The sequence below is a fragment of the Apteryx rowi genome, unplaced genomic scaffold (genome assembly GCF_003343035.1).
Source record: "Apteryx rowi isolate R43461 unplaced genomic scaffold, aptRow1 scaffold_267, whole genome shotgun sequence".
Lineage (NCBI taxonomy): Eukaryota > Metazoa > Chordata > Aves > Apterygiformes > Apterygidae > Apteryx > Apteryx rowi.
Window position 1 is genome coordinate 152642 of NW_020449052.1, and position 25014 is coordinate 177655.

Below are 25014 nucleotides of genomic sequence, written 5' to 3' on the forward strand. Positions count from 1 at the left end.
TCAAACTAACCTTCTCCAGTTAATTAAATGATAATGAATGTTTCCCAACACTACATGTTATGGTAGTGTTCTGTAAAACATCACTAACTCGTGATCTCAAGTTCACTGTTCATGTTTTAGAAATGTTACTTTGAATCAACTTAGTTATTTTAGTTAACTCTTTAATAAAGACTTAGTATTTAGATAGAATCCAGAGGGACAATATTTACGTGTCAATAGAAGTAAATTATTTCCCATCATAGACATGGACTCCTGACTGTGTTACTGAACTCCAAGTTTTATAACTATGTTAGATTGTTGCCCTCAGTTTAACCAACATAAAAATGAGTAACTGCGTTCATCGCACTTCCATTCCCACGCTGACCCAAAGCATCTGCCTAGAGTACACAGGGTCAAGCCAGCCCCAGCCGTGCTAGCTCTGCAGACTTCTGGAATCCAAAGATTTCTGAAATCTTCAGATTTCCCCATGATACTTTTATATCCTTTATTCACTGCCAGAGCACCATACTTTAGTAGGGCCCAAAGTAGACAGAAATGTTTCTGTGCTTTAAATGAAGATGATAGAAAGTGAGCTAAGAAGCTATAAAGAAGTGCTGGTATTTATGTGACACTTAGTATTCTCCACATTCAGGGTGCATTCATTTGACCTAGTCTGAATATCTGCATTAGGGTATATCATGCCATAAGATCCCCTCCCTTGAAGGGAGCTTTGGATGACTACACTGAATGTAGACACATAAATGTCTGCATTTGTTAATAAATACCATACTTCAAAAAAAAAGTCAGTACAAGTCCTATCACATAATACAGTAGAACATGCTCACCAGGTAGATATATTTGGTAATTATGTCTTAACTCTGATCCTAAATTTCTGTGCCAGTGAATTACCATGAAATAAACCAGGCTGTGAACACATAGCCTGTCAGCTGTTACACCCCCTGTTATCTGCGTGTGCGTGCTGACCCTCCTACAGCTTACTTCTCACAGAAAATGGGGTAGGATACTTCATATTTACTACACAGTAAGAACACAAATGCAGGCAGACTCCACAGGAAACTGATGTGTTGCAAACTCAGACCCTAGCTTGCCACCTTACAGTTGGTTTGTGCAACCGTACCTTAGCAGCAATACTGCTTGGGGGTTTTCAAAGCTATCACCTTCCTATTCTGCAAACAAAAGCACCCTTCCCCTCTGCCCACCACTTCCTTCCCATATCTTCTCGTCCTTCTTCCTCTTCTTTCCTCCATGTAACGACCTTTTGAAGACTTAGCATGGAAATCCTCCTGCGGTTTTGGCTAGACTTGCCCTTTCTGATGTTTATCTTTGAGGGAACGCTGCCATGGCCCCAGTATCATTCTTTCTAAAGCAGCTCTGCAAAACACAGAAAACATTTCTGATACGTACTTGTATGTGTTTTGTGACATGAAGAAACTTTTAACTGGTTCTTTTGAGTGTTTGACCTACATTCCAGTGTGTATTTTCTTTTATGCATGTTTTATCTTCTTGGGTGACATAGCAACTTTCTGGAAGATCACAAATTAGATCAAACCGTGGGAACAGAGAACAGTACAAAATTACTTCAGTTACTGACTGCAGGAAAGAACTGTGGCTTCTGGTAAAGAGAATCCTTTCATAGCTGTTTTTTTTGACGATTTAATGTTTATTCCTTCCTTAATTAAAAAAAAAAAAAAACTTCTGCAAGCTGAATCACTGCTCTGGAATTAACATTAATGTCATTTGGTCACTGCTGTCCTGAGAGAAAATGTTGCATGTCCAGACAATGTAGTCGAAAGAGCAGCAAATTATTACCATGCCACTAGACTGAACTAAATTCATTTTTTAGTTATTTTTAACTTAAAGTTTATATATATTTTTTTACTTTTAAGCTTCTGTAAAGCAGTGAAAGATGAATTAAAAATAGAAATAACCATAAACCATGTACTTTTTTTTTTTAGGCCTATTGAATCTCTCAGTGCTACTCTGTTTTTTAGAGCTTAATATCATGTAGTTTAAGGCATATAAAAAAGACTTATTTCTATTATGAATAGTCAAGTTAGATCATACAAGTCCTTCCATACCTAATGCTGGTAACCCATGGTGACAAGCTGATTCCAGCTCTACAGTAAAATACAGATTCAGAGCATAAATTTAAGAAGATGCAGATGTGTGGCATTAAATTTAAATCCAGCAATCCACTGGAGAAGTAAAACAATAAAAGTTTTGCTCATTCTTCTTAGAACACTATGTTTTTTTATTACACAAGACAAAAAGACTGAACAATTAAACATAGGGCACTTAAGGAAGCCATGCTGTGCTCTTTCATGATACATTTCATTCCATTTAATTCTAACTTTCCCAGCTATTTCACTGCCAGGCATTTTGCAGAAGCATTCTGCTTTTGTTGCCTTAGACCTAGCACAAAGACATTTTGACCCTACCTGAACTCTTTATCAGATTTCCTGAAGTTTAATGCAGTCTGTAAACGTGCACCTGTGTTGTTTAACATCACTTCAAGCTGCAAGGGTTAGTGCCATCTAGTGAGGAGCTTCTGAATTCTCTCTCCTGTGCTAAAATAATGCAGATCAAGGTTGATGGTCTATCTTTTAGAAAATAATCATTACTGGTGTCCTGAAGACATAGAAATAGAAATGAAATGCTGATATGTTTAACAACCAAGTCAGCACAAACTTCAAGCTTTTTTTCTCCCAAATAAACTTTCTTTTCAGTAAATAGCATTAGCTGCTCAGTACATTTTGCCTTGTGTATTTACATTTTCTACTATTCAGCTGGATTTCATGAGCTTATTGTAGTTTGTTTTGACCTAGTTATCCCTGTTAGAATTGCACAATGTTGTCTAAATCTTGCTGAAACAGAACTTTGAGTTGCTGAGACACATGGAACCATTCTAACTAAATTATCAACGTAAAGCATAATCCATTTATGACTCCGTGGGGTAGAAATGTACCAATCTCTTCTGCATCGTGGTAAACACTGTGCTAATGGGTGGCTGAAGTTGTGTGAAGTTGTGAAGCTGTACAGCGGAGCACTGCCTTGAAAGCAAGGTGTTTGTGAACTTGGTTTATTCCAGTAACCGTGGAAAAGTGTGTGTAAATGAAAAATGTGGGTTTAGTCAGGCTGACTGGAAAGAAAGGCTGCACACATATCCATGCCATGGAGGGATTACGCAAAAATAACTATAGATGTTACAGACCCTATGGGTCTTAAACTTGTTTTGGAATTGGTTCTGTAAATAGTCACTGGGCATTGTCCGATGCGCTTTCTTGAGGTCTGTCTTGTACTGGGCAGTATAAGGCAGCACAGAGGTGAGCATTCTGATTCTAAATGAACTAGTGCACCTACTGGGAGCAGTTTAGCTATGACAGTAGTTTTCTCCTCATTTTCTCAGATGTTACATTTAAAGCTTTTCAGTTTCTTTCCTATGCACCTGCTGGGATGCCTTTTCCTGGATTAGCCCTTTTAATCAGCTCAAAAGTTGCCTATTTTCCTTATAACCTACTTTATTCCCATCCCTGGAGAGTTGCTTTCTGTTCTGCTTGCTTCTTTCTTCTATTAGTGGTATTAGATCTAGGTTCTTGCAGTCACTTCCTTTTCCCATCTATTCTTGCAGTAACTGTTCCAGATCCACTTCTCTTACAAAAATTTCACTCCCACTTGTCTATCACACACTCAGATCACCACTGCCACAGGAAGTGAACTTGCTCTTTCAGAAATGACCTTTTTTAAAATGTCAGGGAGCTGACCTCTTTTCTTCATATCCATTGCTAAATAAATTATGACCTACAGGAGTCATTTCCATTTGGGGAATACTGAATCATCACTTTCCGTATACCAGAAGTAGTTACAAAATAAAAGTCTATGATGGAATATGGTGAAATGGGTTCAATTACAGTGAAACTATGCAGTAATTCTAATTCTACCTCCTCATTATTCCGAATCACTAATTTTCTCGCTTCCCCATATATGCACATCAGCAAGGGTGTTTCCTGGCAATTCATGAGGATGTCTTTGTATTTTAACCTCTTTGGAGCAGGGACTTTCAATTACTCTATCTTTATTTGTCTAACAACTTGAACAATTGATTGCTCTCAAAATTAGCACAGCTTCCTCTACCAGTTATGTTTCCAGTCTAAATTTGTCAGTAATTTAGAAAGAAAAAATCATTACAGCATGATATCTCTTTTATTTGACTGGTCCTAAAAGAGTTGGAATTTAAAATTATAGTTCCAAAACATTCAGTGCAGATTTAGAAGTCTGTTTGGAATCTTCGTAAGTCCACTGGGACTTAATCACAAAATACAGTTATTAAATTAAATTACAACCATGATGGCATTTTCTTTCATGTTCCTCATTGAACAAGCACCGATGTATGTACAAGTTTGCAAACATTTTTCTGGGAAGATTTCCTCCAGGCTTCCTAAATTTCTTACCTTTGCTCCTCTCTGTAAATATATTTTCGCACATGGTTGTGCTGGCCACATGAGTTGTGTGAGACCTCTTCCAGTTGGTCCTGGGAAGAGCATAGCAGGGACTGCCTATTTTGAAGTATATCCTGACATTGATAGCTTTGCAATTCATGTGAACAGTAATGGAAGTTTAGTATAAGAGTGAAGAGGAAGGTAAAACTCCTCGATAGTCTTCAAGATATTTCATTGACCCACTTCTTCCTTTTCTTTCCACATGCTCCCTACGAGGTGATTGTCAGATAATATGCCACACACTCTTCTGTAAGCCTCTTAACATTGGCCTGTAAATGTACTCCTGACAAGGACTGCGTAGTCTGGGTTCTGAAAAAGTCCCAGTTCACCTCAGCAAAATTTGAAACCTTCTACCAGAGAACAGGATGGGCAATAACACATTTTTTCATTGCTCGTTTTTCATTTAAGAAAAAAGAGCATCAGAGAAAGTATATTGTGAGTAGTTTAAAATATGACGCATAGGGGTACCATATTTCCCTAAGCTTGCCTTCTTTTTTGACCTGAAAATTTTGTCTGGAGAGGATGTCAGGGCTCTGGAGACTTTTCTAGGATTTATGAACCTCCAGGAGCATAACCAGAGCAGTATCATGCACATGTTTCACACAGGAAAATTCAGGACTCTAATAATTTAGTCAAATAAAGCATCACTCAACCTTTCAAATTGATTGTCTTTGCTTAAATCTCCTTAATGACCTTTGCAAAAGAGCGAATGTTCTTAGGTCATCTGCTAATGAACAAGGGACAAACTTGTTCAACAGAAAATCTAAGATAAAGAAAGTAGATTAAAAGTTGACACGTCTGAGTTAACAAAGGTTAACAAAGTTAATTTGATTAACAAGCTGAATTACTTACTGGCTAAAGAATTACACAAACATTTTCATGATATTAAGTACTCCTCCATCTCTAGCTCTAGCCTTCTGATAAACCGGTCCCAGAAGGATCAATTATATTGTCTTTATTGCAAATAATAATGTAGAATACTTAACCCAAGGACACCTCTATTTCTCAGTAAACAAATATTCTAATAGTTACCAAGAAAGCATGGGGAAGGGGCACTGGCTCTCTTCTTCTTTTTCCATTCCTTGTTTACTCCTTCCTCCATATGAGATTGAAAAATGGGACTGAAAGTGGGAGAGTGGTATTTGGTATCAGAATTGGTGATGTAACTGTGTCCCATGTAATGCTGGCTTTGAAGTATTATTGCTCTGCATGTCCCCTGGAGAGACGTATGCACCCATTTGATGGTCTGAACATAACTGCCATTTTATCAGACATTGCAAATAAATGTTTTACATTCTGTCTGCTGCGCAGGGAATGAGTGTGTATATGCACTAAAAAGACTCTTTACATGTCCCAGGTAGATGAATTGCTTCTGGAATTTATTTGATCACCTTCAGCTTTCATTTACTTCAATGCAAGAATGAAGCAACACTTTCAATACACAGAATCCAACTTTTTTGTGTGTTTGTGGAAGGAACTAAAAGATTTCTTTTCAGAACCTCTCAAAATTAAAACTGAAATTTGAGCCAGCTCAAATGCATTTCCACAACTGAATTTGAATAATTTTTCTGTGTTTTGATGTTTTTACAGGTGTGTGATATACACTTTCTCCCTCTTAAAGGTCCTTTTCCAGATATGGGTGGGTGGTCTCTTTTTTCTCTTACCATAGTAGGTAAGAAAAGTAGAGAAAAGGTGGCAGCAGGAAAGACTTCTTTTTCCTGACCACAGAGCTCACACTGATGTACATGTTGGTTCAGATTATTGTAGTGACTTTAATCAGCAGCTTTCCGTTTGAGACAGGTAACTAAGAAAATAGTGTCTATTGTGAATCTGGCTAGACAAGGGTGTGCACCACCATAGGATAATTTCCGGAGATTCACAGATTAAAAACAAGCTGAAAACTATTAATGTGGAGAAATATGCCTCTGTAATAGCAAATTGTGACTGGCCTAAGTAAATGAGCTGCCACTTGTTCGGATGTGTATGCCTCCCTGCCAACAGGAATCATATTATATTTTATATCTATTCATATGACCTTTGTTTCTTCTCAGTTTATTAACATAAAAAATGAAAAGACATTGGCCTCCTAAAACCTAATATTCCCCATGACCCTTACAGCAGGCTTGCTCTAGAAGTAGGGGTGCTATTGTAAGCACAGGACAGATTCTGTTTCACTCTGACAACTCAAACAGTTAAATCCACTGTGTCCTTTAGCCATGCTCCTAAGCGTTCAGTTCTGTCAGATTAATTGTAACAGTAGAGCAAATAAGGTGCAAGAGATCCATACTGGTGGCTAGTCCCTGAGGAACTAAATGTAATTCAGTCTGCATACTGGCTCATTCCTGCTCTTTTCAAAGCAAAAATTGTGCTGAGTTTTATGCCAGCTTCTCAGTATAGACTCATTTGAAACAATACAATTTTAAAATATAAAGACATGTTCAGACTGCTTTACTGTCAGTGTTCCACAAAAGCTATATTGAAATTTGATTTTTTTTTAAACCGGAAGTAAGATATATTTCAGTTACAGTGTTTGTTCTGGGGTTTGTCATGCAAACAACTAGAGTTTTTTTGCATAGAGCTGCAATAGATGACTTTTCATTCTAAATAGATGGTTGACAATGATATTTTGGAAGTGTGTCACAAGTGGGCCTATCCCTTAATACAAGAATAAAGCAAAGTTTGTCTAAAATTCAGTAAGGTATTTTTCTGTATCTTGAATACTACTTTCTGAATTCAAGGGAACTAGGATATTTTGAAGTTCATTTCTTTCAGTCCCCACACTTCCCTCCTTCATTCCTCCCCATTTCAGTGACATTAAATGAAGTTAAACTAGTATCCTACTTGGACAGGATTTACAAGATCTTTTAACTCTTTCTTTCCAGGCATGGGTGAGCATGGAAAAGGAAATAAGCTGTTGTAGGTGGAATAAGATATGTATTTTATGCTAAAATAAGATGTTATTGTTTTTATTAGCTTGTTTGTATATACAGTAGTGTTCACGTTTTGCTGTAATTCTTGCTTTGTGAGATACTGATGTGGTTGTAGAATGGTCTTTGAAAAATCTAATTGCATTTTAAAAATACATTCATTAGAATCTACTTAATTAGAGTGTCTTGATAAATGGTGTATTACACTGTTCAAGCATATTTCTCAAGAGAAGATTACCATGATTTATTATTAAAGTGACATTAGTGCACTGAGCATTGTAGAGCATACAAAACATATGTGCTGCTGGTGACACTCCATTTGGAATGGTTTTCGAATGCTTTGGTTCACAAATCTCAGACATACTGTCACAACCCCATTACTTAAAACCACCACTGTGTCGTTTCAAAATGATCTTTTTCCCTGTTGAGCCTTGTGATGTTGGCAGTCAATAGAGGATTATTTTTAAACAATGTCTGAAGTGGCCTGAAGAGAGTCGTTAGTGCTGTTTTACTGAACCAACACTGTGAGGGAACTTTTAATGATGGGGAAGCCCTGGGTGCAACTCTTCAACTTATGTGGATGCCATACCCTCATAGCCTGCATGTCTACTCATCTTTAGGCTCCATTGTTAAACAGAAATATCATCCCACAAAAGCAGAAAGTCTTGCTATTAAATATCTGGCTCTGTTTGTAAGAAATATGTCCATTAAGTAGATTTCACAATTAAGCATATTTTATTTGTTTGGAGTGTACTGTAATTGGTTATGTTGTAGATTAATGAGTATCACTCTTGAGCAGCCAATTCTCCTTATTGCAGAGAAATGACTTTTTTTTGTAGAGTAACAGAGAATATTCAAGTAGGAAGAACTTTTTCTTGATTTGTGTCTTATTTTCCATTTATTGATTTTGTCAGGCACAATGCAGTCACTGTTCTCAGAGCTTCTCCGCGTGGTGTTTCCAGATGACGTTCATCAAAGAGTCTGGTCTGCTGGAGTGAGATTCTTTGTTTATTTTCTCCTCAAGAGATTGACTCCATTGCAGTAGTGATAACTAATCCAGCTTCATGCATTACAACTGTTCCTAGATAAATGCTTTTTTATTACTTTTATCAGGGCCAGCCAGGACTCCTTGGATCGCAGGGGTTCACTGGACCACCAGGATTGATGGGAATCCCAGGAGTGCAAGGTCCCAAAGGTCACAAAGGTGAAAGAGGACCTCCAGGAATAAGTGGACCCAAAGGAGAAATGGTAACTTCTCAATATCAGATGTTTCAGCTAATGAACAAAATACTGGATGGAACATCATTCTAATTGTGCTGTTTTACTGTAGGGGCAAAGAGGAGTGACCGGATTCCCTGGGGCAGATGGCGTTCCTGTAAGTAGCCAATTACCTCATGCTTTAGAAATCACCATCTGCAGATATTTCAGATTGATTTAACGCCTTTGTACTTTAATTAAAATCTTTGGGCTAAATTCTGCCTCAGCCATATACACACTTCTAAGCCAATGCCATTTCTTAAAGTAAGTGAAACTGCAGATGTATAACAAAGAGAATAGAATTTTTGCCCCCTGTCTCACTCCCTCAGATATTTAAGGTCCATTTGCTTTGATCCATGGAGAAATCCATGAAAAGGGACAAAAGAGGAAGAAAGTTTCCAGTGTCTGTGGAGGTTATCCAGCTAAGCATGTTCTTTTGTAAGAGAGAACTGTGAGATAAATACTTCGCATCTCTTAGACATGTGAGCAAAGGACACCAGTGGCTCATTCCTTAATTATTTCAGAGTTGTAAAGCACTGAGAAAAAATCAACAATTGTAAGAATACTAACCATTGTGATTTGTTTTATAGCTCGTATGGCATGAATGAGATGATAGTCTTAAAAATCTTACTAAGCACTAAATAGTGTCAAACTTTGAACAAATTGTCCGGGTCCCTGAAACTGAAATATTCAGAGGAAAACTGGGTTAAGTTCACAGTGCGGTATTTTCCCAGCTTACACTTCTTTACTTCTTCTGTCATAAAATAACAAAGAAATCTGAGTCACTGGAATCCCTGGACAGATTTCCCAGGCTTGGTTTTCCTTTGTAGTGCTCTCTGACACCAGGGCCTCACTCTGCAACCCACACATCCACATCCACTCTACTTTCACCCTTTTTTGTTTCCAGAAAAGTTCCATATCAAGTTTCAGGGTTTTCTCTCTCATACTCTTCCTCCTCTCTCTCTTTCTCCCTCTTAAAGGAAAAGCAGAAGACCCTCTTTACCATTCTTATTAAAACTCCTGTAGCCAAGGATCTTGTTCATCTCACCACTTCATACTGAGGTTTTTTTAAGTGCTCTGACTTCCTGGGAAGGATAGTAAATCACTCCCTTGTAAAGGAAGGGAGTGATTTACTACTTGCTTCTGTTACCTGAGCAAGTTTTTTTAGCACAGCCTTCGGGATCTCTGCACATTGCATTAGGAGGAATAGAATACCCTCAGATATTACTCCAACCTGCATGCTTATTGGGACCTGCCCTCATGTTCCCCTGCCCTTCCCACTCAGTTATGTTCCCCAACCAGTTTTCTCAGGCCAAGAAATAAATCTGAAGGCAAATAGGAAGAAACAAGTAGGAACAGTAATGGCAGACTACTAGGATGGGGTGCTGGAGACCAAGATAGGATGGTGGCAAGCCTGAACCTGTTCTGGAGTGAGGAATGACGGTACTTGATGGAGCTAGGCAGGGGCATGGAGAGATTTCTTTTTCTTCTAAGCAGGGGAGCGGAACCAAAGAGAAAACTCTTGTTCTAGGTAATGGAGAAGGGAGACATGTATTCTGTTTATGTTAATCTCTTTTTTTTCTGACTGAGTCCCCTGGATGAAAGAGCTACTCAAAGTCAGATTTGCTTCCCATAGATCCCAGTGCAGCCAGAGCTAACTGCAATGAGATGAATGTAGTTGAAGCAATGGAAATCCAGTTTAAGACAGGAGTAACTTTTTCCTCCCTTCCTGTACTGAGGTACAGTTTGTACAGGTACAGGTGCAGATGCTCAGTGGGGAACTTCATCAGTGCCCCCTACTCCCTCTGCTTTCTCCCCATGTCTGTACTTACAGCTTCATCCTGACACCCAACCAAATGCTCCAAAAGCACCAATAACTTTTTTTTCTAGCTTGTTCATAGCCAGTAAGGAACTTGCCTTCATACTTTTCCAGTGTGAAGTGCTGAAAGCAACATAATCCTTAACAATCCCAGTTCTCGGTAACTCCCTGTACATGAGCCTCATCTGGTTTAGTTCTCTGCTTAACAGAGACTGCATTGAACATAGCTTTCTTACCCTTTCTGAAAGGTCCTTCACTACTCATTTTTTTCATGCTGTCTGGGGCATCTGGTTCAAGCTGCAGCTATATTAAAAAAAAGGCACTGTCTGTTTCTTTCTTTGAAAATCACAGTTTCCCATGGATCCAAGCCTTGGGCTTAATGTGAGAATGTCTAAATACTGTGTGATTACAGGAAAAGGAAAATGAGAAACAGATGGATAGATAAACACTTTTTTTTTTTCTCTACAGGGTCATCCAGGGCAGCCAGGATCAAGGGGGAAACCGGGTCATGACGGCTGTAATGGGACAGCAGGTGACCCTGGTGACTCAGGAAGTCCAGGACTCACTGGTTTCCCTGGTACCATTGTAAGTAGCTGACAGTGTATGAACACCTGCAGCTATGATCATTATTTTGGTGAATTTTTTTCAGGTACGTGTTGGAAATCAAATGGGAGAGCTCTTAAGTGGAACTCCTTTTTGACGTAGTATAGCATCCTTGTGGCCCTACTGTAGAAGTACTGCACAATGATTAGTTATTAAATTGCAGCCAGGGCTAGAAGGTCTGCTCAAAGCTATACCTATCCCATAGGTCCTGCAGGGAGATTACTTCAGGGAAACGTGTACATCTTTATCCAGCAATGATAAAAAGAATATCAAACTCATAACCTTTTATTTCTCCGGCCCGCTCCCAGACGTATTTATTGTTGCTCATCTGGCTCTGCCAGAGAAATTGCTGGCTTTCTTTTAAAGCGATTGTGGAGGATTGTGCTGAGATGAAGTGTGGAGCTCCTGCATTTCCCAGGTCACATACCCAGCCCTGAGGAACCCCAGCTACTGTTTGAGCCAGGAGACTGGGCTATCCCATATCACTCCCAAGTAATGGGAAGCTCCTCCCCTTAATTGGGAATTCATTCTTTTACGTAGCCGTGAGGATTAATACTTTGTGTTTATACCATGAACTTCTAGAGCTAGGCTTAGTCTCTGCATTTAAACAGTGGTGTGTATATACTCATGAAAAAGCTGACAAATGTTTTTCATTACTCTGTTTATACACTCACAGATAATATAAAAGCTTACTTTTCTTTTTTTTGGTCACGTCAATCTAGGGAATCCAAGGACCAAAGGGCCAGAAGGGGGAGCCCTATATACTACCACCAGACATTGCCAGCCGATACAGGGTACGTATATAACTCTTGTGCACTGATAAATTATAAATTCATATCCATTGCTGTTTTAAAAATAGATGGTAGTGAGTTAATTTTCTTACATTCTTAAAGCCATGTTCCAAGAGGACCACTTGGATTTTTTGTAGGTTTTGCAAGGCAACTTCCACTTTCTCTGGTGACAGTAAAGCCTGTCTGGTTTCCAGGGAAGAGATGTCCACTCGCTTAGTCTCAAAGAATTCCAAACTACACACTGATTGCAGAGACAGTGGAGAACTCTGAAAAACTGTTGATTTTAAAATGTTTATAACTTTGTATTTTAAAATAGAAATGCAAGTGTTGTAGTTCAAATATTGCCCTCTTTGTTCAATGGCTACCTTTGCATCATTCACGGCAGAATCATTCCTTTGTCATAGTTTTGTCCATTGAATGATTCTATTTAATGTTAGTGTCCTTTCTGTATAACTTTCATACAGAATTTTGGTTGACTTATGATAAAATATGCTTCAGTATGTAATTTAGTTATCTAACCTCCAAATATGGATGCTTTTACTGTATCTAATCCTTTAAAACATGTGTTGTACCTTTTTGTCATTTATATAATTTTGTGTGTTTTGAAAGTATCAGATGTTAGCAGATAACATGTATTAGTAGAGTATAAATTGTCTTTGTGACGAACTTACATAAAGTACAGCCTTCATTTTAAACTGACTCAGAGCTGTACTCAGCACAGAAGAGGTCTGCTGACATCATTTATGAATATTTTGTGCCAGTGATAAATGCCAAAATATGTTTTTATTTGACATATTTGTAGATAGCCTGTATTTTTAATGATTTTTTTCCTTTCAACAACCCTTTAAATTGTGATCACTTGCTAATAATTAGTAAGGATTATGAAATTGCTCAAGTATATGATGGTCAAGGAGCAGATACTGACACTTATATTCATTCCAGAAAGTATTTGGTACCAAATTATGGTACCAAGTACCACTTGGTACAATTATTCCATTAAATATACTCAAATTAGCTAGATATGTAAAAAAGTTAAGATACTATTCAAAATGATTAAAGTGTCTGGACTGAATACTACATTATTTATGGGTATTGAAAGGTCTTTGCACTAGAACATTTTTGGATTCAATTTCCAAAAACATTTCAACATGTACTGCAGTTAAAATATGTGGTCACTGAAAACAGTATGTTCCAAATGCTTTTCAGTGACTCAGAAGAGACTCAAAATGATTTGGTAATTCCCATGCAACTCATGAAAAATGTTCTCAGTCAACTTGTGCATTTCAGCTAAGGTTATATCCCTAATTAAGCCACTGGTTAGATGGGGTTTTCAAAAGAGAATTGACCACAGGCTGTTGTCCATTTCATCCTTGTAATTTGGATCCCTAACTTCTCTAGCCAGCTTTGTACCCTCCAACCATATTGCATGCAATTATAGTATATATAGAAAGTATAAAATTGATGTGTAAAAAAACATATTAGATTATCAATATCAAAATCTGTATTGCATGCATCTGTAGGTAAGAATTTGTATAGTATTATAAGCTATGATTATTTTAAATAGTTTGTAAGATGGAGGGAGAACAAAATTTAATCAATGAACAAGAAATGTTTTTATTCAGTGTTGTATTTAGTATTTACTGTATTCTTTCGCTTCTTTGTTGCTTTTAGGGAGAACCTGGGGACCCAGGGTTCAATGGTTTTCAAGTAAGTAGTATTACAGCAAATATGATAAAGTACCACTGACATCCAATATCAGAACAATATTGATTGATGGTTTTCTATTTAAAGGGACCTCCGGGTACACTGGGTATTCAAGGACCTGTTGGTCCAAGAGGAGCGCCAGGAAGACCAGTAAGTATGTTTGAAATATGTTCTACAGGAAATTAGCCTAAGAGAAGAATCATCTCAGCAAGATTCATTATGTTGGGTTGTAACCTGGCAAATGGATAGAAAAAACAGTTTAGAAATAATAAGTAGGTATCCTTGGAACTAAAACTTTGAAAGAGAAAAGTACTGTGGGACACTAATTCTACAAGGATGAATATTTCAAAAAGAAGTATACTTTCTTTCATCCTGTATTGCCTGAGGCTCTTCATTTATACTTTATTTCTTCAAGGTCCTGAAAAGTGTCTAGTTGGTACAGATAACTGAATGTGGTCCATTTAAGTGTCTGCATCCCCCTACAAGGAGTTGTGAAAGAGATTAGGGCCTAAATATGTTTTATTTTCTGCTCTTAAAGTGTATGTATATTAGCTGTCCACACTTCCTACAGAAGATTAAATAGATACCTTTCTTCATTAGTATTTAGAATACAATTTTATATTTAAACTTTTCTTTCAGTCTTTTTTTTTTCACAAATCAACAGTTACAGCATTGGAGTTGACTACTGTTGCTGAATAGTTCTTTGCGAACATTGTGTTCTCTCCAGATATCGTTTTCTACACTTCCTATTAGCATGGTTAACGTTAAATAAATGTTCAAATTCAATGTATTTAATTTTCCTTTAGGTTTGCTTTTTTTCCCCCTCTAAGACAGCTGTATAGCATTTGCTTTATTGGGTGTTTTCTCTTTGTTTTGTCAATATTCACCTCAGAACTGCTCTACGTCACTGATTTTGGAAACATAATGTATTTTCTTTTAATTCAGGACTTCCTACACACAGCCTCCACAGGTGTTTGCAGGGACCCTCCCCTCACCCACAAATTTTCTAGTACTAGATCCACAGCATGCTAAGCCTTTCCAACATTAATTTTCTGCTGTGCCTGCTTTATCATCTGGGATAAGCTGCAGCTTTTCTTTCTCCTCTGGTCCCCCAGAAGGGAAATCTTCTTAGTCCTTTACCTGCACTCTCTCTAAAGTGAAGCCATGAGCTTCACACAGGACCTCCAGCCTACAATGGCTCTTATTCCCAGTGCAGTGTCATGGATGTAAGGAGCACTATGAGCTGTACCATTTTCTGAGCCCCATGAGTACATCCATCCCTCTGGATGAAATCCTTGCAACATCTTTTTTTGAACATTCTTCCAGAGTGGATGGATCCCCACATCTCCCAGCTGTTAACAGCTGATCTAACTGTATTTAACAACTCTAAAGCTGTGACTCACCTGTGGGACCTGGGAGCACTTCCCATGTCTGAGTTTGCATCATTCCTCTTCTCTATGTCCTAGATCTCACACAAAGGCAAACTCAGCTCCACCAGGTCCCTGCAGGGCCTCAACACTGTGGGATGCCCTACAGAGTGCATCTGCCCTGCAGACCAGGCAGTTTTAAAGACTTCTTAACTGATCAAGCCTGATTCAGAAGTAATTTTTTCAGAACAAGTCTGTTGTTTATGCACACAAAGGTACATAGCAAGACAGAGAAGGTTTAAAACAGTAGTGGCCTGGTTTCACCTGAATGTTATCTTTTCCTTGCAGGTTGTGGTTGATTTGCTTAACCCAGTTGCATCCCCTTCTGGGCTCTGTAAATGAGCGGTTCCATCTGCCGTTCTCTCTCTTTTCTTACTCCTCTTATTCACCATCTTCCTCTCTGAACAGCTGCTGCTTCTTAGTCGCCCCACCCTTCCGACATTTGGCAGCATTTTTAGTGTTTAGAGTCCTTTGGACCCCATTATCCACCTTAGCTGACTGAGTCAGGCAGATGACACTCTCCGCTTAATAGCTTTCCTACTGATCTTCTTGCAAGACTCTCTCTGGCAGCATTATTTCTGTTACTGTTTTATTTCCTAACATCTTCCTTTGATTTCATTCTGTTCAATACCAAGTAGGTAATCTGAGAAGCAGGTGGTAATCTTAAACAAAAAAAAACCCTTTGGGTCCCTCGTTCTTTACAGAATGATTCAGTATCAGGACACCAGTCCATCAGATATACTTACTTCTAAGCATAAACTTAAAATTTTGCTAAAGCAGGATCCAAAACTGCAAATTCTTATTACTTGAAATAAAAATAGGATTTCATTAGGTCTTAGTGGGAGACTTTTATGCTGTTAGGAAAGATTGTTGTATGACTTAAGATTTTTCAGACTAGTAAACATAGCTAGTGTAGTAAGGATAGCAGATTGAATGCTAAGGAATGCACCACCTTCTAAATGTGTATTTATATTTCAGACATAAAGTAACTGAGCTCCTACATGTATTCATTGCTAAGTGACAGGTAACTTTCTCTCCCCTGTTGTGTTTCCCTAGGGAGCTCCAGGGCCCCCAGGACCACCAGGACCACAAGTAAGTCTTTGTGTGGAAGTTATGTTTGTGTTGATTTTGAGCCCCTGAGGTTTGATCCAAGACCCACTTGAAGCCAGCAAAAGAAAGAACCACAGACTGCACCATAGGCAGTGGAGCACAAGAACTTCTGTGTTGGCTGCATACCACAAGAAGTTAATCTTACACAGGGATCACCTACCCTGAAATGATTAAACCAATTCTAGAGCCAGATTTAATTTGCTACTGTAGTCACAGTAGCTTCCTCTGAACAGAGAATCCTTGCAGTCTGTACAATATTCCATTGTATCTCAGCGGAAGAAATACATGAGTTCATTGTTCCAACCTACTTAAGTATTTTATTTAACATTTAGTTCTATTAAAAAACTTGGAGAAGAAATGTTTGATCTTTTCACCTTATTACTCAGAGAATGACTCAAAGCCTGCTATATGAAACACTGCTAGCATGAGATTTTAATTAGAGCCTTCTTTCTGAAAGTTTAAGTCTGTAAAAATATTTTTAAATCTATAAAAATACCTTGAAGTATAACTAGACTATTATATGATTACACTTCTTCAGTGGTGTCCTAAAGAATTCTAAACCTGAAACAGCCTTTAAGCTTGCTTAAATTTAAATTTTACAGGTACTGAGATGTACATTTAGTAAATCTTGACCTATTGTCTTTGCAGGGCAACAGGGGCCTTGGTTTCTATGGAGAAAAAGGTGAACAGGTAAAGGAAAACTAATGAATTTATATCACTACTAATAGAAAAAGTTGATGTAGTTTGTTATTTATAAATGGCCCTATTTTAAATACTTCTTTAGTTTGCAATTATATTGCAAAACTATATTGAAAAATAAACAAGTATTAGCTTTGAAAATAATGATAATCTTCATAATGAATGTCATAACTGAATTACGCTTTTACATGTCTATGTCTAACTATCCTCATACACCAACATAAATCAGAGGTAACACTTCTGAAATTTATGGAGCCAGGCTACTTTAAATAAAGCAATAATCTTTACAGTCATTCTGGAAGCCTTCAGTGCAAGAGCAAGTATTGTTAAAWGTTAATCACAGCACAAAATAAATTTCGTTTCTTGCTGTCAATTTATTTAGAGGTTTAGAACCATATTACTAGCAGAGGCAAATCCGCATTGCTTATTTTGTTCCAGTTCCTTAGATCCTGTGCAGATCGACAACTTCACAAGGTGTTGTAATTGTTAGTAAATGTACCTTTTTGCTTTCCCTGCAGGGCCCCCCAGGTCCTCCAGGTCCACCTGGGCTTCCTACAAGGGAACTGATGGGTGTCCCCTCTGACAAACATAAGGTAACTACGCAATATCTTGCCAAAATACATGAGGAATTAAGAGCTCTGCTGTATCAAAACTAAATTATTGTACAAACATGCTTTTAGAGGCAGTACTTAGAAAACATAAGCACATGAAAAGAGAAATATGCTGATTTCCCATAGCCTGGATTGTGAAATATTTATTGAGACTATGATAGGTAAAGTCATTCAAAAAAGCACTTGTTCTTTTTGTTGAAGTAAACTGTAGTACACAACTACTGACCATCATTGGCATCTTCTCGTTCTACAGTCAGAAATTTCAGCCTAGAAGTCATTCAGTATCTTCTTTTTCCTAATAGTGAGTGAAATTATCCTGCTTTAAAAGAAGCATATCTTTAGAGACTCGATCTGAATTGTCGTGTATGTTTATATGGTACAGATATTTGTATACTTGTTCATACATATTGGCAAAATCCTCTATAGCAAGATGCAGTTTATTCTCATATATTGCTTCTTGCTGTATATATATTTCATATCAGTCACCAGCCTCCAGACCAGTACTTTTTAAGTTCACGTGGCACACACACATTGGACAGAAAGGTAAGAAGTAAATTGGTATGATAATGAAAGATCCAAATGTGCCTTTGACTGGTACCGATAGTTCTGACACCTGCCAAAGATACCATTTGTGGGTATTCCTTATCTTCATAGGTGATGCTGATTTCAGTCATCCTTTCAGCAGACTTTAGTCTGCTGAAATTTTAGTTACTACATTGATCTTTATATCAAAAGACAAAGAAATTATGATCAATTGTAGTCACTAATTGATCTTTGTCATTCTTAAAGCAGAAATCCCTCTTTCCAAATTTAAAAATCATGCTTTAGTCAGGTATTATCATCAGCTAGTTTAACTTTTGTTACTCCTGATCTGCAGTCTGCATTAAGCAACATACAAATTGGGATTTCCATGACTAAACAGAGACATCTACATATGAGTTACTTGCCTGGACAGCCTTTATAGTCAATGGAGATGGAGTTGATATAGTGAGCATATTTTAGGCTACAATTTATCTCACCCTAATAGAAACTCCTATATCTGATCAGACCATTTGCAGATAATTGGTAGGTAGAACTGGGAGAATGTGTATTTATTTATCGGCATTTCTCTGGCACTTGTCACCCTAAAATTTGAGCAGCAAACCTGGAGACATCCTACGGTGTTCACATTCTTAGAAAGCTTTTCAGAAAAAAATTATCAAACATCAAAAACATGCATTTCGTATGATGAGCATATACCTGAAGAACTGTACAAGAGTGGTGTTTTTTCTCTTGCCAAATATTTGTCACTTTGTGTTGTAAAAAAAGTTGTTAAGATATAAATGGGAACAGCTAACATATCTGAATGCTGCTTCTTTGTTGTTAGGGTGAAAGAGGCGAACCTGGACAAAAAGGGGAAGCTGGAATCCCAGTAAGTCAAGTGGAGAAGGTCAAGGGCAAATAACAGTATTGGAGTTAATACTGGTGCATTCTTCATTTAAATTATGTGATGTGGATATGAAACAACATAATCTGGGGCACCAGTTGTGATGCTTTAGAAAGACTGAACAGCATGATGTATAAGTACTCCACAGTGCAATCAGTCATTCTCTTATTGGTTTACCAAAATAAGATTTTCCCTCACGTATTTTTTTAATTCTAGTTTTAACTAATAATGAATATCTGTATTTCTACTGGTCTGCTACATTTAAAAATTCCTTTAAATAAGTATGCGCGGAAATGTTATCAAACATTTTCAGTCCAGCATATATAGTGTTTTGGTCTCACTGGTCATTAAGTCTGTTGACTAAGTGGACAGTAATGCCCTGTGTTGCTGTATCATTTAGAGCTATCAACCATGCTTGACTGAATGTGATTTAGTTAACTCACAGGCAATCTGTAGATTTTCTGAATAGTTTTGCTATTGAGTGGTTCCTTTTTGCTTTCGAGGATGGTTTAAAATACAGCCTTTACCAATTAGGGTTGCCTCACTGAGCATCCTGCAGAGCTTTATTTTCTCAGATGGTCTGTTCAACTTCCCCGTGAGGCTATGGGAGGTGGCTGTGGTGTGAGCCCTTATGCCTTCAGCATGCAGTTGCTAGCCAGTTCTTTAGCTCTTCCTCAGATTTTATACATGTAGTATTTTATTGACTGCAACAGAAATACTGTAGATTTTATGCTGACATAGCAGACAGGGATATGTGTGTCTCTCATTTTTATTAATGGTAGGATGGATGGTAACATGCCTCCATTTGCCAAATAGCTCTCTGAAGCCACAGTTTGCACATGGGCTGAGTTGCCTAAAAGGTTGTATAGCTAAACAGTTGCTTTGGCTCTTCTTCAGAGTCACAACTACAGAAGAAATAAAGATGTGGGAGATGGCAGGAGGGAAACCCTGTCCTCTGTCTAATGGCCTAATCCTGTTATTCTAATGAAGCAAGCATGTTACACTCAATTTTAAGGAGATCAGTTCTTTCACATTTAGCTCTTATTAGTCACTCCATGTGTTATAGTGATGTTTTCCTCCTGTTCAGCTTCTATAAAGTCAGTGTGAAAGTTGTTTTGCACATAACATCCAAATACGCTGAACTGACTTGTAATGTTTCCTAGGGTTTGCTTATCTATGGTCCTGAAAAAGGTGAAGAAGGAGTAATGGGCTTCCCAGGACAAAGGGTGAGTCACTCATTGAAGGCATTATTCATCCAGCTAAATGGGGGCAAGACCAAGCTGAGAGTTTTCCTTTAGAAACAAAAAACAGATTAAGAAACCATAGAAATGATAGTTTGTCAGCCCATGGATGCCAAAGAAAGGCCATCTCTGAACTCACTGGTATGGGAAAGGGAAAAGGCCATTTTGAAATGGTAAAGGGAGGAGGGCACCACTAGACTCGCAGATATGCGTATGTCCTCACTGGGAAGCCATTCGTGACACTCACTGGGCAGCAGGTGCAGAAAGCTGTACTCGCTCACTGTAGCTCCTCTACTAGTCCCGAGTTTCATGTCACTGTGACCATCTTAGCTCTCTTTGCATGATGATTAACAAACATGAGTTTGACTACAGCTACTCTGTGAACCCAAATAAAAAGCATATCTAAATGCTGCTACCTTGTAGCATCTATGGATGCTTTTAGTTGCACTGTTTCTAGAGTGCATAAACAACATAAGAATAGTATTCAACACATGTTTTTTAAAATATCAGATATCTTTAAAATTTTCATGATCACTTTCAATGTACTGATCAAGAGATATAAGGTGGAAAAAGTCAAATATTAAATTAAACTTCAGATCTGTTCTGTTTGCATCATACATGTATCTCATTGAAAGTATATCTGAATTATGACTGTTAGTTTTAGAACTTCAAACTTACTGTCAAACTTACTTTATCTAAGAAGTAATAATGGTTCTTAAAAGATTTGTTAGGATGCCACTTTATTTTGCTAATTTTAATGTGTCTTCATAGGGACTGCCTGGTATCAATGGTTTTCCAGGACTCAGTGGAGAAAGAGTGAGTATTTCACACAAGATTTGTTTCTAACGTGTATTTAGACAAGCTGTCTGAAAAGCAAGCTGCAGAGGACAAATTCTGCCTGAAATTATACCAGCTGTGGTCTGGTAAATATCATCTGGATTCATCTATCATTGTAATTTTGGGTCAGGTGGTTTCCTCATCAGTTGAAATAAAAAAGGAGGCCTATAACTAAAGTGTGTTTTGCCATTTCAATATGAGCACGTTTTCAGAGCACCATGAGAAAGTGTCATATTCATTGTTCCCATTACTACTACCATGCTTTCTATAACTTTCTTCCTGCCATGCAGAAACTTAGTCTTTTAATTAGCTTTCTGCAGATGTGCTTGAAATCTGTAGTCTGTGTTACATCTTGAATATCAAAAAGCAAAATGAAAGAAGAGAAGGAAACTGATAAATAAACCAGTTAAATCTCTGTCGCCATAGAAACAGACACAATATTTAAAATAGAATTCTGCCAGACATGGAAGAGCTCATACTTTTTATCTGCGTTCAGAAAAAGGCCTCTTCAATCGGTATTAGAAATCACTTCCACGAGATATTCAAATAACTGTGGGATGCATGACTTCTCCATGCTTCCCCGTTCTTAGTTGGTTTAAGGATTTGTCCTGCCAGGACAATAATAACATGAAATTTTCACAGCTGTTCAGTCCAGTCACAAAACCTGGTGGTTGGGAAGGAAAAATGCTATCAATCAGTAATATGTACATTGAGAGACTGATGCAAAATCTATTAAAGCCAAATAACTGTCTTTCCCTTAATTTATATTCGTTCTTCAGTCAGAAACCTTCAGGGGCTTCCTTTTATTGAAAGTGAATCTTGGCAACAATTTTAGTGGAGTGTACATTGGTTTGGACGAATATCACTCTATAATATGTATATGCAAAGGAATGGGCTTCTTAATGTGCTATTCACCAGTAAGCACATTTTTGTTGTATTTTCATGAATGACTTGATCCCCCAGCTTCACTTTTAGACTGCCAGCTCCATCTAGTGTAAAGAGATTTTACAACTACTACTTAACAGTTTCCTCTTCTGATACTTTGATGTATAGTTGCCATTATGGAAAAGTCTTTGATGCATATGGTTCTGTTTGTGGTATCTTGCTGAGTGCTGTGGAATTTGTAGTGCTTTAAAATTGAGTAAATGTTTTGTAGAACCAGTTATTAAATTCCTGCTCTGTGCAGGAGTTCACCCCACTGTGAAACTCAGGAGTTACTTTAAAATGCTAGCTAATAACCAAACTAGTGTGAATTACACACCTTTGCTGGTTTCAGTGAAATTGTGTGGATTGATATCAGTTAAAGATCTGGCCCCTGTTTTCTCCTAAAAGTTCACCTTTTTAACATCACTCTTTTTCCAAAGTGGATTTCAAACACTTCAGCTGAGAGAAGGGGGCAGGACCTTAAACGTTATAGCATTGGACAGGACGTGGTCCTGGGCAACCTGCTCTAGCTAACCCTGCTTGAGCAGGGGGTTGGACCAGATGGTATCTGGAGCCCTTTCAAAACCCCAACTGTTCTGTGATTCTTTGATTCTGTGATTTGTTGTGGTGGGGGATGGAAAATTTCTGTGGGATACAGTGTGCCCAGCATGGATGTGAGGGAGTAGGGGAGGAGAGCGCAAGGGGGATGTCCAAGGGGACGGTGCGAGGGTAGGCACTCTATCCCTCCGCACATTGCCAGGAGCTGCAGAGCCTGCGCCACAGCAGGTCCCCTGGCCTTTGACCGGAGTTGGGCTTGGTCCAACAAATGGAACATTGAAACACAAGGACACTTGATGGTGTTACCTTCATTATTACACTCCAGGGAAGATGAACTGTTCAGCTCTGTTGCACAGTTCTCACCCCAACAGCAGTGGAAGCCAGCTGATACAGACCAAATAATTTTATCCTTTTGGGGATAAGGAAAAAGTGAACCATTTTGATGTGTATTACAGGGTTTTTCAGGACTTGATGGTGAACCAGGTGGCTACGGTCCTGGAGGAAGCAAGGTACTGCCTTACTTTCATTTGCTAGAAGCAATAAATGAGGTGTAATTTTGCTTTCTTTTCTTCCCTGTAATGTAATAACAATTGAAGTGCTTGTTGTCATTGTAGAACAACCAGTTTTGTCATTAACTTGGAGTCTGTCAGATTTCTTAAAATTCACATCATTGCTTTTGAAAGCTTGTTTCTTTGTGTTTCATAGGCATACATTTCTGTTAAAAAAAAGTCCTCTGAAATAACATGCTTAAATGCAATACTTCAATTTCTATTAACACAGGGAGAACAGGGTGAGAGAGGTGTTCCAGGACCAACTTCTTATCTTCCTTACCCCATTCCAAGAAAAGGTATGTCTTTTTTGCTTAGGTTACTTATCTTATCCATGGACCACCTTCCACGTAGATCAAAAGCATGAAATCCTGAGAATTCAGCTCCTTAAACTGTTCCAGAAGGTATAGTTACCTTCCCAGAGACTGCCCTAATCACCTTTTTGCAGGCAAGCGGCTTCTTTCTGTCTCCCCTACTGATGCTGGACTACCATACAAAAGGCATCCATGCATTCCTGAGACCACAGAGAAAAAATAAGCAAAAAAAGAGTGTGACATAGTTGTACTGTGAAAAGAAGAATGGGAGATATGTGTTCTTGTTCCTGTTTCAGAGTCTTTGGATTAAATGCCACAATGGTGGCAGAGCAGAGACCATACATCTAATCTAATATATATATATATATATATATATGTATATATATATATAAAGAAGTCCTGAGGAATAGAAGGAGATTTGTTTCTTCCTTTTTTAAGCTGAAAATTTTTTTTTTGTGATCTTTTCAGTAGGCTTGTACTACTCACTGTCAGCTGTTTTGCAGAGCAGTGGCGGCTCTGGCTGACCAGACCAGAAACACACAGAGGAAGCATGTCAGTTTGCCAACGCCAAAACTGTGCCAGGGGAAGCGCTAACAAACAGAAAGGATGATCATGTGCCATTGCTCAAGCCTGGGCTCTCATCCTGTTGAGTTTGCCAGTCTTGTTGAAAGCCAGAGACTAACAACATATGGGTCCCTTCTTCCCTGAAAAAGAGGGTAAAAGGCCCCAGACATTGTTCAAAGCACCCAGAATACCTTGCCAAGGTTATAGGAGCAGGAGAGACTGTGCAGAGAGAGGAGAAAGCAGGCAGCGTGTTGGACATGTCACATGTCCTCTGACATTGTGGACCTTTGACAAAAAGCATGATACTTTCTGCATGCAACAGCTGGACCCAGTGACATGCTTTTGGTACTGGAGAGCAGAATAAAGCTCACATACATACCTGCTATCATGACTGATTCACATAAGGAAAAGGAGGGGCTTTCCTCAGAGGGCTGGCCTCCTGTGCCTGCTGGGAGCAACATGGCTCTAGGGGCATATTAGAAAGTGCAGAGAGATGTTTTCCTTTCCCTGGGCCTGCTGGCTCCACACCATTCCTGCTACAGGACATGCTCAGCCCCAGATGTTAGGGCTTTACGGAAATCTCTCAGATAGACTGCATTCATACTGAGGTGGCAAGAGGTGGCAGGTTTCTACATCTCTAAAGCTGCCTTTAAGAAATAATTTATCATATTCTAAAGCAGCTGAAGTTCTTAATTTTTACTTTTTAAAAATTACAGTAGGTTGAGCAATCTGCAGCATATCACAAGTCAGTATTTATGCATCACAAACAGCATCACATTAATGTGTATTCTATGGAACTGGGGATGTCTTTCAGGTGCAAGAGGTGATCCAGGCTTTCCAGGTACTTCTGGACCAGAGGGAGACCCCGGAGAGGAAGGAGATCCTGGAGCACCTGGTCTTCCTGGATTCTCCGATGGTAATATGCCAGCATCACGTGTTTTAACAACTGAATTTTACAACAGGTTGTAATTGGAATGGGGTTGGGGCGGTGTGTGTGGGGGTGGGGGGTGCTGTGTGTAATATGCAATACAATGTGATAGATAACTAACTGCTGGGGCAGAAACTCAGAGGTGCAGTTTGCATTCCTGCCTCGGCTCCCATGGGGCTCTGGCAGAGCAACTGCAGTAGGGATAATAACAATTACTTGCTTCAATAGCT

General features: G+C 38.5%; 1 protein-coding gene across 1 annotated transcript in view; it reads left to right on the top strand.

The window, feature by feature from the left end:
- COL4A2 (collagen type IV alpha 2 chain) overlaps positions 1–25014 on the top strand; it is a 102276-nt gene that overhangs the window by 39124 nt on the left and 38138 nt on the right. The window contains exons 2-16 of the mRNA XM_026068029.1: positions 8537–8671; positions 8754–8798; positions 10968–11084; positions 11825–11896; positions 13565–13600; positions 13685–13747; positions 16081–16116; positions 16783–16824; positions 17352–17426; positions 18811–18855; positions 20034–20096; positions 20883–20927; positions 22886–22939; positions 23211–23277; positions 24671–24772. Of these exons, the coding sequence (XP_025923814.1) occupies positions 8588–8671; positions 8754–8798; positions 10968–11084; positions 11825–11896; positions 13565–13600; positions 13685–13747; positions 16081–16116; positions 16783–16824; positions 17352–17426; positions 18811–18855; positions 20034–20096; positions 20883–20927; positions 22886–22939; positions 23211–23277; positions 24671–24772 (946 nt within the window). The 5' untranslated portion in view covers positions 8537–8587. The remainder of the gene's footprint in view (positions 1–8536; positions 8672–8753; positions 8799–10967; positions 11085–11824; positions 11897–13564; positions 13601–13684; positions 13748–16080; positions 16117–16782; positions 16825–17351; positions 17427–18810; positions 18856–20033; positions 20097–20882; positions 20928–22885; positions 22940–23210; positions 23278–24670; positions 24773–25014) is intronic.